This window comes from Xiphophorus hellerii, chromosome 6 (assembly GCF_003331165.1).
Source record: "Xiphophorus hellerii strain 12219 chromosome 6, Xiphophorus_hellerii-4.1, whole genome shotgun sequence".
Taxonomy (NCBI): Eukaryota; Metazoa; Chordata; class Actinopteri; order Cyprinodontiformes; family Poeciliidae; genus Xiphophorus; species Xiphophorus hellerii.
This window is the reverse complement of record NC_045677.1, coordinates 28933721-28949109: the sequence shown is the minus strand read 5'-3', so window position 1 is coordinate 28949109 and position 15389 is coordinate 28933721. Positions and strand designations below refer to the sequence as shown.

General features: G+C 42.2%; 1 protein-coding gene across 3 annotated transcripts in view; it reads left to right on the top strand.

The window, feature by feature from the left end:
* The window catches only part of kcnq3 (potassium voltage-gated channel, KQT-like subfamily, member 3), a 59078-nt gene that overhangs the window by 404 nt on the left and 43285 nt on the right, over nt 1-15389 (top strand). For all 3 annotated transcript variants that reach the window (XR_004339489.1, XM_032564441.1, XM_032564442.1), the window contains exon 2: nt 51-485. Coding sequence is in view for 2 of the 3 variants with exons in the window: in XM_032564441.1 (XP_032420332.1) it covers nt 172-485 (314 nt within the window). In the remaining variant the exon portion in view is untranslated. The remainder of the gene's footprint in view (nt 1-50; nt 486-15389) is intronic.

Genomic DNA, 15389 nt, shown 5'->3' with positions numbered 1-15389 from the left:
CTCCTCTTCCTCTCGTTTCTTCTTCATCCCCGCTTCTCTCTGTCCTCCAGGCGCACCGCTGAGGACCTCCCCGCCACCCGGAGACCTGCTCCCGGATTGACCCGCGGCTGAACACCGGGTGTCTGGTCCGGATCATGGCATGCTGCCCTCACCGGCCCTCCAGCACTGACCATGGGGCTCCGGTCCAGGACTAGCGGCTCCGAAGAGCAGAAGAAGACCCCCGGCGCTCCTCTTCCTCCTTCCGGAGACTTACTGGACCAAAGCGGCGGCGGAGGAGCGGACAAAGATGGGGCCCTGCTGCTTATGGGCCGGGAGGACTTCAAGCGGGGCGCTCAGGGCATCACCATCGGGCTGCTGGCCAAAACCCCCCTGAGCTACACCCGGCCGGCCAAGAGGAATAACATCCGCAAGAGGAAGATCCAGAACCTGATCTACGACACGCTGGAGAGGCCGAGAGGATGGGCCCTGCTCTACCACGCGTTCGTGTGAGTAAATACCGCTCCGGGTCCGGTTCCGGTTCGGCTGGTCATGCAGGTGTTTGCTGATCATTTCGCACATCTGTTGGTGAGAAATGAAGCTGCGCGTCCTGAAGAGGAGCCAGGCGAAACTTCTGACCCAACAAACTACGGAACGGGACGAGGGCCACTGAAAAAAAATTAAAAATGAATTCTGACTTTAAACTTTTGAGATTAAAGTCAGAACTCTGAGAGAAAAAGTATTTTTCTGTTTTCCAGTGGCTCTAATTCACATCCGGTCCCTCCAGGATGTTGCGATGTTTTTCTGTGATTGTTGGATTTTACTAATCATGTCGCTGCAGGTAGAATAAAATACAAAACTCACAGATTCTTACATCAGCTCAGAAATTTAAATGAACTTTCACATTTTCAGAGCACACAGTTAAAATTTTTGGATTGTAAATTTTTTGGAAAATTTTTGGATCCATTAACTAGCAAAGGATGTAAAGCAACATCAGTATTATTGGTAACCAGTTTAATCTGATCAGCCAGCATGGATTAACTCGTTAGAAAACATTTCCATCATGCAGCTTCATTTTCTCACGGTTCCACTGGAACCGTTCAGTTTTTACCTTTTGGTTATTAGATCAACATCACAAATGCTCTTATGGAAATGGCAACATTTGTGCATGAATAATTGAGATCATAACTTCCTGGAGAGACGAGCTAAACATGATATGAACTAGAACTGGTTCTGGACCAGTCTGAGCTGGTTTACTGGTGTTCGGAGGCTGGATCTCTGCTGGGAGGGAGTTTGGTTTTAAAAGTCAGTCAGAGGTTTGAAATATGAATATGTCAGGAATCAAACTGGGTGTTGGTGTTGATCATCGCCATGGTGACAGATGTTTGTAAATTGAGTCAAAAACTAACAGCCATAATTTGGGTTTTTGGCCCAGTTTCCAGATGATTTATGGAGAATTACCAAAGTATTCACAACCTGTTGTGGGATTTTCTGTGATCGTTGGACGATCCGCCTGTTTTCCAATCAGCCGGTAAAATTCTGCGTCTGTTTCTCAGAGCTGTTGACCTTTGACCCCCTTCAGAGAACTCGTCTCAGGCTCTGATCTCCGACGCAGCAGTTTTTAAATGTCTGCGGTGAGGAGGAGCGTTTATTTTGCTCCGTTAATCTGATCTTGTTGTCGTCGTCTGCGGCTGGTAGAGGAGCGAACTCATCAGTTTGAACCAAAACTAACAGGAAGCAACTTGTTTCCTCCGACCGGGTCAGCTCACTTTTCTCCTTACATCACTGGAATCTGGGCCAGAAAAGTAAAAAAGGCTTAAATTCAGCTTTGATTTTATCTGTCAGAAACATTATTTGAATTTTGATCATTTCTCTGCTGCTTCTCTTCGAAGCTGGATCTGGGTTTGTGCTTCAGTTCGTCTCCGGTTTGATGCCACATTAGTCTAATTTAGCTGCTGCTTTCCGTCTTTTTGTATTTTTTCTTCTCATTCAGTATTTTAAGTTGTGTGTTTGATCCAGGAATCCCTTCGGTTCTCTTGTCATGACTCTTTTTATTTCTGCTCCCTCCACCTCGAGCAGAAACCTGCTGTTTGCATCACGGTTGCCAGCAGCAGCCAGTTTTTCCTTCTGCTGATGTCGGGTGGGAGTCCGTATCAAAGTGACCTCATGTGTTGGTTCTGGTGTGAAATCCTCTCGCCTCTACGGATGCAGCGGCAGCGCCGCTCCTTTTGTTCTCCCTGTGATTTAATCTGCAGAGACAAACTCACCGCGTTAATGGAGAAATCATAAAAATGCATCCAAATATTCACAGTTTTCTGAGGTTATTCATAAAATATGTTTTCTTAATTGCACATGAAGGCGTAAAGAGGCGTGACTCAGATGCATGCTACATATTTCCTTCTTCTGCCCTACTGGGAGTACTGGGAGCTGTGGTGGGTGGCGTCCCCAGCTTCAGTCGTCTGGCCTCTTCCCACATCACTCTGTTAAAGCTGGACCGTTATTCACCAGAAATCTGAGGCTTCCTGAGACATTTTCAGTAAAAAGAAAGAAAAATCCTCCTCAGATTTGGCTGTAAATTGTTGGTGTTGCTGAAAATGTCCCACTAAACTCTGGGATGTCGAAACGTTTCTTATTTTACCGCCACAGATTGGAAGCATTAACATGCAGCTCAGCTCAGTTTCAGTAACTAGTGGTGGAAATGAATTAAAATGTAGTTAATTACATAGTAAATAACTAATTGGGTTTTAATCAAAACAACATTATTAACAAAATAAGCAACATTTTGATGATGAACTGTTGAATGAATGGACATGTGAGCTCAATAAAGACATTTACGGTTTTTAATCTTATTGAGGTGGACGCTGATATTAGCATTAGCTGCTACATGTTAGCATTGAGATGCTATTTCAGATTTGAATACTTTGCTGACAGGCTAACTCCTTTTAGCACAACAACCTTTTCCTGCGTCCAATTAGATCGTTTTAGGAGCAGAAATGAACCATCATTGGCTGAAAGCAGCAGCTTCATCGTCCATCGCTGCTGTTAGCAGATCTTCCTTGTGTTAATGTGGAAATGAACAAAGAAAGTTGCACTAAACAGAGGAAAACTCTGAAGAAAGCGACACAGAAACCTCTGAAGACACCGAGAGCAACTTCCTTCTTCATGAAGTGGAAACTAAAATGGAGGCGTCAGATTTTAGCGGCTGGAGGATTTCTCTTCAGTCTTTGGCTAAAGACCAGGAGTCATTTCTCCTGCTAGCGCTAGGCTAGCATATTTGTTTTGGTTGTATTTACCCAGAATGCCCTGCGTTGTAGTTCACTTCCTGCTTTTGGAGAGGACTCCAGTTCGCTTGGCGTTCACATATGAATTCAAACCGAACCAGAGTTCACTTCAACCAAACCCAGACCGAGGTCGACTCGCCGACTGAACCGGACCTTCTTGATAAACGGACTGGAGTTGGATTAAAGCGGCTGATCATGGGAAGGAACTCTAAATGATTGGTGATCGCTCATATCAGGGTTTCTCCATGTTTTAGCAGAAAACGTCTCATTAAAGACGATGAGAGACTCGGGCTCTGGATCCCGGGCCGTTCAGCAGAACCGGGTGTAAACTAGGAAAAATTCACAGTCTGTACGTGTTGGTTCTTCCATTTGGGTTTTTACTGCTTGTAAAAACCAAACTCAGCTTTTTTGGCAGTAAGTTCATGAATGTAGTTTTTTGGTGTCCAGAAAATGAACAGAGTTCCCCCCGTTACCTAGCAACCACATCTGAGTCCCCCCTTTACCTAGCAACCACATCTGAGTCCCCCCGTTACCTAGCAACCACATCTGAGTCCCCCCTTTACCTAGCAACCACATCTGAGTCCCCCCGTTACCTAGCAACCACATCTGAGCATCCACATCACAACAGCCAGATGACCACATCTACATTCGGTCATCTGGTTTTCCTGCTATCTGCGCTGCATAATGGCTGCTGGAAAAGACAAGCGTTTGTTGTTGACTTATCATCCAGTTGACAGTAAATTTGAAAATGTCACTGGGTAAATATGTGTTATTGGAAGACATTGTTAAAAATATTGAAACATCTATAAAATCTTAAAAAAGAAAAACTAAAGTAAACAAACAGTCCTCAGCCTGGTGGCCCGCCAGGCTGATAAAACACTGAGGGAAACCTGGAGGATTAACAGCCTGAGCCAAACCGACATCATTATCCTCTGAAGGTCCAGCCACCAGAACCAGATCAGAACCGACTGGTCCGGACAGAACCTGCGACCCGTCGGTTCTGGACTCCCAGAGGAGAGACGGATGTGATTAGTCTAAACGGCCACAACCACAGTCTGGACCCGACCCACAGCTGGTAAACAGAAACAGAGCTGCACAGACAGAGACTGGATCAGAACCAGAACCAGGTTAATACCCCAAACCTAAAGCTGGGTTTACTGCAGGAAAGCACGAATCTGTGGGAGAAATGCAACAGAACCGTTTACGAAACAGCCCAGAACATCCGGGTCCGGTCGGAAAACAGAACCTGCTCTAACGCGTTGGTGTGTGTGTGTGTGTGGGTGTGTGTGTGTGTGTGTGTGTGTGTGTTCTCTTTTTACAGCTAATTTACTGCAGTTAATTGATTACTAAATCACAATAATGGAAGAGAAATTAAACTTTATAAGAACCAGATTATAATAAGGGACATTTTTGGAAAATCTGCTTTCATCAACAAAAGTCTTCAGTCTTCAATTAAAGGTTTGGAAAAACATTTAATCTGACAACAAAACATTTAATCTGACAATAAAACATTTAATCTGACAACAAAACATTTAATCTGACAATAAAACATTTAATCTGTAATTATGTTACTAGTTTTATCACGGTCAAAGTGAGTTTTTATGCATTAGAGGAAAATAAACCAGCATGTTCCTTCCTGCTTGTCTAATGTCAGCAGTGAATGCTTTGAACTATCTGATGACTGTAAATATAAAAAGTCCCAGTAAATTAAAACAAATGACCCAAAACACCAGTTCTGTTTAACCAGCCGTAAAATGGGGACAAATATGAAACAATGTCAAGCTAAAGGTTTTTAATCACCAACCTTCCAGCTTTCTAAACATGTTTTCAGAGAGAAAATCTGCTTTTTCTTCGGCTCCAGGATCAAAGCTGTCGGGGAAAAGCTAACGATGAGATCAAAATGATTCTGCTGAGTCAGCATTCAGTCAGTCAGAATATTAAAGTCGTTCTGTGAAACGAGTCAGCAGCGTGTAGCCGGAGCTGAACCTGCCGCTAACGAGCCGCTCGGCTTCCTGCTGCTCCGGTTTATCCTGCTGACGCTGCTCATCACAAAACACTAAAAACTACAAACATGGCAGAATGTAAACTCAGACATCAGCAGCAGCAGCAAAACCAGTTTTATTTGGAATTTTACATTAAGATCATTTATTTTCTAATTGTCACAGTGTGTCATCTTTTGGTCAGTGGAAATTGGTCAAAGGTTTTTTGCTTTAAACATTTTTATCTTTCTTATCAGTAGCATTTCATTTTATTGCACCTGATTGCTATAAAACTATTGTTAATTTTATCTGACCAGTCCGAACTCTGCCCGGTAACTGCTGATGCGTGTTTTCCTGATGAGCTGCGTGGCTCAGATGGTAACTAAGAGGCTGGGATGGGATTTATCCAGCATCTCATCCACAAGACTCTCTGCTGTCAGCCTGGTGTGTCTGGACGTCTGCAGGGGTCAAAGGTCAGCAGCGATCTGCCACCAAAACTGATGACGCCCCAGATCTCCAGTTTCCCCTTCACTCCCTCTGCTTTCACTCACACACACACACACACACTCTCACGCTCGCTCAGCCTGGCTCTCAGCCTCCACCCCGAGCCGGTTCTGCTCGCTCTCATCACTGCGTTGCCATGGAAACCAGTATTTGGGTACCAGAGTGAAGAGTTTGGCTCTGACCTGAAATGCCCTCCTGCAGATCGAAACTGAATCCAGTCGAAGATTTACAGTAAAAAACCAAACAGACGTTAAGATGAGAAACAGAAACAGAAACTCGTTACTCTCTGATCTGACAGACTGTTGAGGTTAAAACTGACCCAAACCGGGTTCATTGAACCTGGATTAGAACCTGATCCAGGTTGGAATCATTTCTAAGATTCAACTTTGGACATTTTGAACTTTTTTTAATCTGGTTTCAGATTTCTGTCTTCACTACAGTTCATGTCTAACCTTCACTTTTCTGAACTAATGAGCTTCATTACAGTATCATGTAAAATTGAGTTTTTAATCTTTCATCATGTTAAGATGATATTCTCATCAAAAACACACCTGGAGAGCTGCCTGGATTTTTTCAACTGTGTTTGAGAAATCCTTTAATCTCCATGGCAACCACTGAGCTATGCAAAGCCCTGGGTGGACGTAGCCCCGCCTTCAAGGCGAAGCTCCGCCTCTGAGCTGCGGTCAAATCGTTAAAGAGTTAACAGAGGAGCCATGACGACTTCCTGGAGGCGGAGCTTCAGAAAGACCAGGAGTTTTTAAAGAGACAGAGGCCCAAATTCAAGGTGTTAGATTACGAAGTCAAATTTCTTTTAAGTCAGATTTTATACGTAGCATTTTTATAACAATTGACTCTGATTATGCTATAAAATGACAGAACATTGTAATCAATGAACAGTGTGTGCAGCTTAAAGTGTGCATGCTAAAACAAATACTATAGAATCAAGCAACTGTTTGAAGCTAGCAATAGCATCACCTTGTTAACTCTAAAGTTAGCATTAAGCTAACATTTTAATGAGTCTGTTTAATAACTCATTAAACATTCCTGCATCCCCAACATTAATGTTACAATGCTAACAATACATTTAGAATATTAAGCTAACATCTTAATGCTAAGACACTGTTAGCATGCTAAGGGTAACATTTAAAGCTTTGTACAGATGATCTGAAGATCAGAAAGCAGATTTTTGTTGCTAGTCAGATTTAGCTTCACCTTAAATGGTAGCGTTAGAAATCTGCACAATGTTTGCTTATATTTGGGTCATATTTTTTTATTTTATCAGACTTTCAGTGCTAAACAAACCAAAGTGTGGAACATTTTCTCTCCTGTCCACCTCCTCGTCTTTCTGTGTCGAGTTTCCTTATCGCAGCTCGTTGAATCGTTTCTCCTCTTTAATCCTCATCCCACTTCCCTCTCGGCTTTTATACGTGTCATGTTGAAGTGCTGCGTGTGCATCATAATCTGTGGGTGCACAGAGTGACTAATGTTTTCTCCGGCTGTCAGAAACCAGCCACTGAAGTGCCCTTGAGCAACTCATCCATGAGCAGCAGTTAAAAGCTGAAACAATGTCGGTTAGTCACACTTTTAGTCCAACAGATTATTTTATTCTGGTCCAGTAAATCTTGTCCTGACCGAGTGAATCCGTTTGTTTTTCCAGAGAGTGAAATCGGTTCTGAATAAAACAAAACTCCTCTGTAAACTCATGTCTGCCGGCCCGGTTCAGTCCAAATTCAGTCCGTTTGTCTAGAAAGTCCGGTTCGCTTGGGGAGGTGTGAATGTGTAACCGAACTCCGACAGCAGAGCTACTGTTTACTGTTTTTACTTTTCTTCTGACTGTATTATTGCACAATTTGTTATTTAGAAAATAAATGTTCTGAAACACGGAAATAAAAAAAAATCTTGTTTTCCATAAAAAGTTTTGTCTCTAGGATGAGGTGTTTTTTTTTTGGCTGTATTGAAATTAGTTTACTGGTTTATTTTTCCTTTATTTCATCACACGAGTCACATGATCAACAACCGGTTGTTACTACTGGGGGAAACGACAAAGAAGACGACAGGAAGTGGTTGGAGGATGATGACACAGCATGTTTTTAATGACTCATGGTGTGAACAAACCTGTCCTCTGTGATTTTAGTTGCATTTCGTATTTAAAGAAAACAGCAGTTGTGTTTTTTCGACATTAGCAGAATATTGACGAAGTTTCATTGGGAGACGGGAAGAATCGGGTTGGATTGGTGGAAACGGGTCCAGTTATTCTGCAGCAGCTGGAGGATGATGACGATGATGATGATGATGATGATGATGATTTCTCAGCGTCTTCCTCTCCAGTGGCTCGGATGGTTTACGACTGCAGAGATGCATGCTGGGAAGCGGGAGCTGGAGTTTTCAGAGACGTTACTCAGTTTTATTCTGCGTTGACCTCAGCGGAGGATTTTATTGAGCCGTTAAGACGTAATGAAGGATGAAGGATGAAGCCGAGCCTCCGGCTGATGACGGCAGCGATGATACCTGGGAATAAAACGTCCCGTTGGGCCTTCAGGTCACACAGAGACGCTCTCACACATTTCTCTGCTGGTTTCCAGGACGATATTTGGACGATGGTGTTTTTTATGCTTCAGTCGTTCTGTTTGTTTTCACTCGTCTTGATTTCAGTGGTTTATTATTTCAGCTTTTATCTGCAGAGCGTTGCCTCAGTCTGCAGCTGCTTGGTGTTAATCTGGGATCTTTAGCATGAAGCTCTTTCTGTTTGGATGTTTGTTGTTTTTATTAATTTGTGGTTATTTTTCTGAAAGATTTGGTTACTTTGAATATTTTCTTTACTTTGTTTTGTTTTTTACACACCAATAGGAAAATACTCAAAGTTTTGACAGGTTTAGATAAAGTCATCTCCTAGTTGTCTGGGTTTTTGTTAATGTTTTGCAGAAGGCGAGTCAAACTGGAGGTATTATTAATGACTTGGATCTAACAGACTCGGTGGAGTAAACATTAGGGTGATGGCAGAGAGGCTTTCCAGCCTTCATCACCAAACGTTTGTTGGTCTCAGTAAAAGTTTCATCACCACTGATTGAAAATGTAATAAATATTTTTAGTTTATTTCCAATAAATCCTCTTTCATTCATTATGTTTGAGAGATGTCCATTTTACTTCCTGTCAGTGGAAAACTTTACAGTTTAATGAAAATAAATTTAAATCTACCAAAGTTCAGAATAATTGTGTCTTTTGCTCCATCGAAAATAACTTATTTTTTGGTGTTTATATTTCCTGAATCCTGCGATCGTGTTTTTTTGTGACTATTTTTTTTGTTCTGTCCTTCTGGACCTCAAATTGGACCGTCCCAGATTAAGAAGGCAGGAAGCTGAGACTTCAGCTGCTCCAGCAGGAGAATCCAACATGTTTTAGATGCTTCTGAAAACGTCAGCATGAGATTTATGAAGGTTTAAAATCCACAACCTGCAGCATTTTGTTGCATCTTAAAGATGATTTGGTTTTGGGGCAACCCTGAACTTTGCAGCTTGTGATCCAGATCGATGGTGCAGGTGGAGCAGCCGGACCCAGAGGAGGATGCTCTTACTGGGAGGAGAAACCAGATCCACACCAGTAAAGGGAAACCCCCCTCCCTCCAGTCCCACAGTCCCACTGCAGCTGCTACACCCAAACCTCTGCATGGCTCTGAGCCTGTGTGTGTGTGTGTGGGGGGGTGTGTGTGGGTGTGTGTGTGTGGGTGGGCGTGGGTGTGTGTGTGTGTGTGTTGGTGGGTGGGTGTGTGTGTGTGTGTGTGGGCGTGGGTGTGTGTGTGTGTGTGTGTGTGTGTGTGTGTGGGTGTGTGTGTGTGTGTAGGGTGCAGTGGGGCAACCAGGGAGAGCCGAATCTTTGCCGTCTGTAATTTCAGTCACAACTGAATCTGGTGATTTTTCGCTGCGTCTCTCGGCAACATGGAGGAAATAATTCCTGTAGTTTATTCAATAATTCATGAAATGTTTTTTAGTTTTCTTTTATTTCTGCCATTTTGTCTGTTTTTAAATGACTTAACTTTAAAAGTCACAAAGCAAGATTTTTTTCTATTGAATTTACTTTTGTGAATAAAAAAACTTTGCAGTAAAATAATTTTTTCAAAATTATTTTCTTGAATAATTGTGAAAACCAAGAACAATATTATCCCAACGTAAAACAAAATCTTTATAAATATATCAATTGTAAACTAACATGTTTTTAGTGTGAATGCAAAGCCAGAAAATGTGAACCAGAGAAAAGTTCAGGCTGAGAATCACATGGAGAACATTTTGAGTTAATATCCTTTATGAATTTTAGAGGAAAAACTCAGGAAACTCAACCAGGAGCACTTCCTGTTCCTGATGCCAGAGTTTAAATCTGATCCCAGGAAACATAGAAACACCCAGCTGATTATTGATCTGCCTTCCTGATTATTAATCTGCCTTCCTGATTATTGATCTGCCTTCGTGATTATTGATCTGCCTTCCTGATTATTAATCTGCCTTTCTGATTATTAATCTGCCTTCCTGATTATTAATCTGCCTTTCTGATTGGTGCGTCGGACAGCTGCAGCTCTGTGGAAGTGTTCAGTCACTCTTTACATCCTCACCACTTATCAGCTGTTGGCTTTTAAAACACCAGAACCAACTCGGACAGACGGATCCGGATTTATTGAAGTAGTGAGACGACCATATTTATTGTTAATAAGTTTCTCTAACTGTTTTATTTTCCGTCTCGGGTTTGGACCAGAATGAAGGTTTTATGGTCAGTCTGAGATCAAAGCTTTAGGTTTTGCTCCTGTTATGGTGTCATGTTGGACATTAACCTGATTTGTGTTCGTTTGGTTCTGAGACAGCAGCGGTTCTGTTCGGGTCGAACGGCCCGGCAGTAAAAATCCAACTGATTACCTCATTAGAGTCAGTCTGGATGAGATCACTGCTGTTTGAACGTCTGAGTCTCTGCAGACTGAAGCGGAAACCGTCTTACGATGGCCGCATGTGGACGTCAGTTTGGTCCAATCAGAACGCAGCGTCACCCTTCAAGGAAGGAGGGAAAGAAGGAAGGAAGGAGGAGAGGAAGGAAGGAAGGAAAGAGGAGAGGAAGGAAGGAAGCTGCTGGTGGTTGTTTGTGTGGGAGCTTCAGATACAGTCTGTGTGGTAACAATGAATTTACACTTAATTATCTGGTGCAGCTGTTTTCTCCTGCAGCTCAGCTTGTTGGCGCACATTAGTGGAGTAATTTCCCTGTTCTGTTGGGGTGTGTGTGTGTGTGTGTGTGTGTGTGTGTGTGCGTGTGTGTGTGTGTGTGTGTGTGTGTGTTTCTGCTGCTGTTAAAACCAACAAACCTTTTAATCCTGACAGAACAAAAACAGAATCAAAGCTTCGTCTCTGTTCCTGTTATCTCAGTGTTTAATGGGCTGAATTTGTGTTTTATGTTTTGATAAATATTTATATTCAGGCACTCTTTGGACACCTTCTGCTTTAAAGCTTCACTTTAAATGTTTGCATTAACTAATGCTTCATGGAACCAGACAGGGACGAAAACGACAAAATAATCTCACCAAAAACCTGTAAAGATGGACAAGTAGTCATTTCCATCCATCCAACCATCCAACCAACCATCCATCCATCCAACCATCCATCCATCCAACCATCCATTCATCCATCCATCCAACCAACCAACCATCCATCCAACCAACCATCCAACCATCCAACCAGCCATGATGGATGGATTCCAACCTTCCATCCATCTCCATCCCAGTTTTTGGTTTTCTGACTTTGGGTTTCTTTGTAGAACCATCAGAACTTTACTCTTCATTTGGATCATCTCAGAATGTTGATGTATTTTAGCTAAAGTCTGATTTTTAATCTGTAAAGGTGATTAAACTCCAATCTGTAGCGTTTTCTTTTTAGAGCAACTTCCTGCTGGTCTGGTTCTCCTATAATTTATCTCATTTGTCTCCATAGAAACATTTTTATTCTTTAAGTTTGAAATAAACGGTGAGCTCAGATTGTTTAGCATCTCCTAGGAAACGTCTGGTTAAAGAAATGTGACAGATTTATGACCTCACAGCAGCAGCTGCTTTATTTCATTCCAGATCATCTAACTACCCAACATTAGTCTGGTTCTGGTTCTGGTTCTGGTCCTGGTTCTGGTCCTGGTCCTGGTCCTGGTTCTGGTTCTGGTCCTGGTTCTGGACCGGAACACCAGTCTGAACAGTCCAGAGCTGCTTTTACCAGCGAGTCGGTACGATCACACTGGATTATTTGAAGACAAAATAATGAATTAAAGTAAAAATGCAAACTAAACTAAATCTGCAAAGGTGCAAAAAGATGCCAATGTTCCTGGATTATTATTATTATTATTATTATTATTATTATTAATAATAATTATTATTATTATTCTACTCTTAGAGATTTATTAAAATTGTATTAATTTGAGTGATTTTCTGCGAGTTCTGGACGTTGGACCCGTGTTGGGTCGGACCTTATGTCCTGCCTCTGGACATAATGTTTTGCATTTTGTTTGTGACATTCTGTCTAATCACATATCTATGTTATATGTAATTGGAAAGATAAAAGTTTTGATTTTCTGATGATTTATGGCAATCGAGGATAAAATCATAACCACGGGCAGCGTAAGCGTTTCTGTCAAACAACGTGGGAATTCAGAATAAAGTCCAGCTCACCGTTTGAAGCCTTATGACATAAGGCTTATGTCATTGATCTCATCCATTAGCGTGCTAACCTATGCTAACCCAACCCATCAGAACCACTGCGGGTTTAATTCAGTGGTTCTGAAGTAAACATAAGTAAATATCTCCTGCATGAGTTTCAGGATCCCGTCGTTGTTTTAGACTCTTCTGGGTAAAAAGCTCCAGTTGTCTTCATGCTGCACCAGCCTTTCATACTCATAAAGTCCCTGAATGTTAAAGATTAATGTTCTACTACGTCTCTGTTGCCTCTGATCTGGACCCAAGTCTTGGTTCCGGCTCTGTGAGTGTTTGCGACTGCAGCATCAGATTGCAGATCTCTGCTGCAGCTGACCCTCCTGCAGCTGACAGAGCACTTAGCTCCAGTGTGAACTCTGCTCATCATTTATTGATGCAGGGTTTTGCACCAGGAACCATTAGTTCTGCCCGTCCTCCACCGCGCCCCGGACCTCCTGTTATAATGGAGCATCACTTCCAATCCGCCCGGGGCTCAGAAAGCTTCTCTTTACGGCTCTGCTTGTTCCCTGCATGTCGAAGGCTGGGCCTCCGGTGATCGACTGTTTGAGTTTACTTCAGTTTTTGGCCAAAGATCCGACAGAATGAGGCTCTTTCTGTTTCTGGAGGCTCATCCTGCTTTTCACTGAGGCTTTGGAAATATTTGAGTCAACAGAATCAGCTTCTCTTTTTTGTTGGAGCGAAGAAGTAAGACAGGAACTGATGCAGCATTGATCCGACTCTAACCGACATTTTCTCAGCGAGAAACGATGGAGAATCCACGATTTTACCTCTTTATATAAACCGCAGGAATTATAAGAACCAAACATGTTGAGGATTTCTCCATAAATAAGTTACTGACGCTGGTATTGAGTTGAAACTGAGATCAATGAATCCAAACATTTATTGAAATTAGAACAAATTAACTGTCGGCCTGTTAGGACCAAACAATCTGTCTGTGAAAGTTTCCTGTTTGGTAGAATTTCCCTTTTTTCTGACTCGGTGAAACGTTTTGGATTTCCCTCCTCAGCGTTCTGATAGTGGTTTGCTTCTGGCCCATTTCTCTGACACAACTGGTGGAACTGGGTCGGGTTTAGGCCACCGGACTCACACACCTGTCCAGCCCTCTGGAACTGAGATCAGGACTTTGTGACGGACTCCAGACTTCTGCTCTGTTTAGGGTTATTTTCTGTTAAAATACCCATTTCTGTCTAAAACACAAATGGAAGAAATGTGGAGTACTGATGAGTTTAACAACAGGACACTGGACATTTCCTGGATCTCAGGAAACACATTTCTGTTAGACATCTCATTATACGTGTAGAAAATTACCATTAAGATGAATTTTTATGCAACAGGAACCTTAAATAATCGTCATTGGTCTCAGTTTAAAGTTTGAGCTTCTTGGTGTAAAATCCATGCCGGTGCATTCAGGTGTTTCTGTAAATCGGTTCTCATTATAAATTGTGATTTAAAACATTTTAACATTTTAATGTTCTACTACGTCTGAGGCTCTGACTCTGTGCCTCATTACACTTTGACTGACGTCAGTTTAAACATCAGGAGTTTATTAAGGCTGCCAGTAAATCCCCTAATTACTCTCATTACTTATCAGTTTGCAAAAGAGAATCAGCTGAGTTCAAAGTGCTTTTAACTTTAAATGTCTTTTATATCAGTACAACTTTGAATTTAAAGTAATCGTTCATGTTGCTAAAGGTCCTTTAATTTAACTTCGAAAGAGTCAGAGTTTCTAATCTGAATAACAAAGAGGAATCCGGTCCGGATCCGTTGGTCGGCTCAGGAGGAGGCTGATGTCGTAGCGCCGATAATAAGTGGATCAGCAGATCCAGGGACGGTACATCTGCTAACATCCCCCTCAAACTGAAACCAAATCACTGGCAGGGATTCAGATCCGTGTGTGGTGCCTGAAGGACGGGAGAGGACACGGCTGGAGTCCGAGTCCGAGACGTTCAGAGGGATGCTGATGCGGCTTTTCTTCTCCTGAAGGCGACAGAAACTTTCAACAGTCGTTTATTATGTCTGATTCTTCCTTTGGTATCAGATCTGCAGAACCATGTCAGCCAGTTGTTTCTGTGAAATTATTATCTGAACAGTTATTTGTACCAAAGTGATTCCAGTGGTGAGCCAGAGGTGGCGCTATAAAGATGCGTCATTTCGTCTCCATGAAGGTTTCCTCCTGTAAACTTTGACCGTCTTTCTGGTTCTGAGTTTCTGAGATGGTGGAGCTCAGCTGAACAAAACAAACTGTGGATTTCCAAACAGCAGCGTGTTAATTTATGAACAGCAGCTGGTGTTACTGAGGCTGGGAGATTTGGGACAGAGGAACCTTCAGGACTCATTCTCTCTGCAACCTGAAGACACTGAATGAATATTTGGCAGTTCAAGCGATCCGTCAGCCATTTCAAACAGAAATAAAGTCTCTTCCATAGTAGTATTATGTGTTGCTGTTTGTTTAGAAATGTAGGTAGTTTTACCTTTAATTCAACCCAGGAGATATCTTAAATATATTCAGAAACTTGAAAGATATCAAACATTTTCATTTTTATTCAAATAAAGTTTCTTTTTTAAAGTGAGAGGCTTAATTAAAAGCAAAGCCATCAGTGAGGCTGATTCTCCTTCCTCCTCCTGATGGATCCTGATGGTCACTAACTTACTGGATGATGGATGAGCAGCTCTGAAAAAGATCAGGCAGATAACTCCTCCTGCCTTAAAGGGATTATTTAAGGCCTAATTAGATCTGGAAAACATTTGGGCTCTGGAACGTGCAGATGTTTTTCTTAGCCACATAATGGACCCAGCAGAACAGCATTAGGCAGTAAATAAAAACAGGACCACACCCGAACACCAGACCGCTGCACCAGACCGCTGCAGGATGGGTTGTCTGTTTGTAAAAACAAACATTTTTCATTTTGTTTAATGTTGACAAAAAAA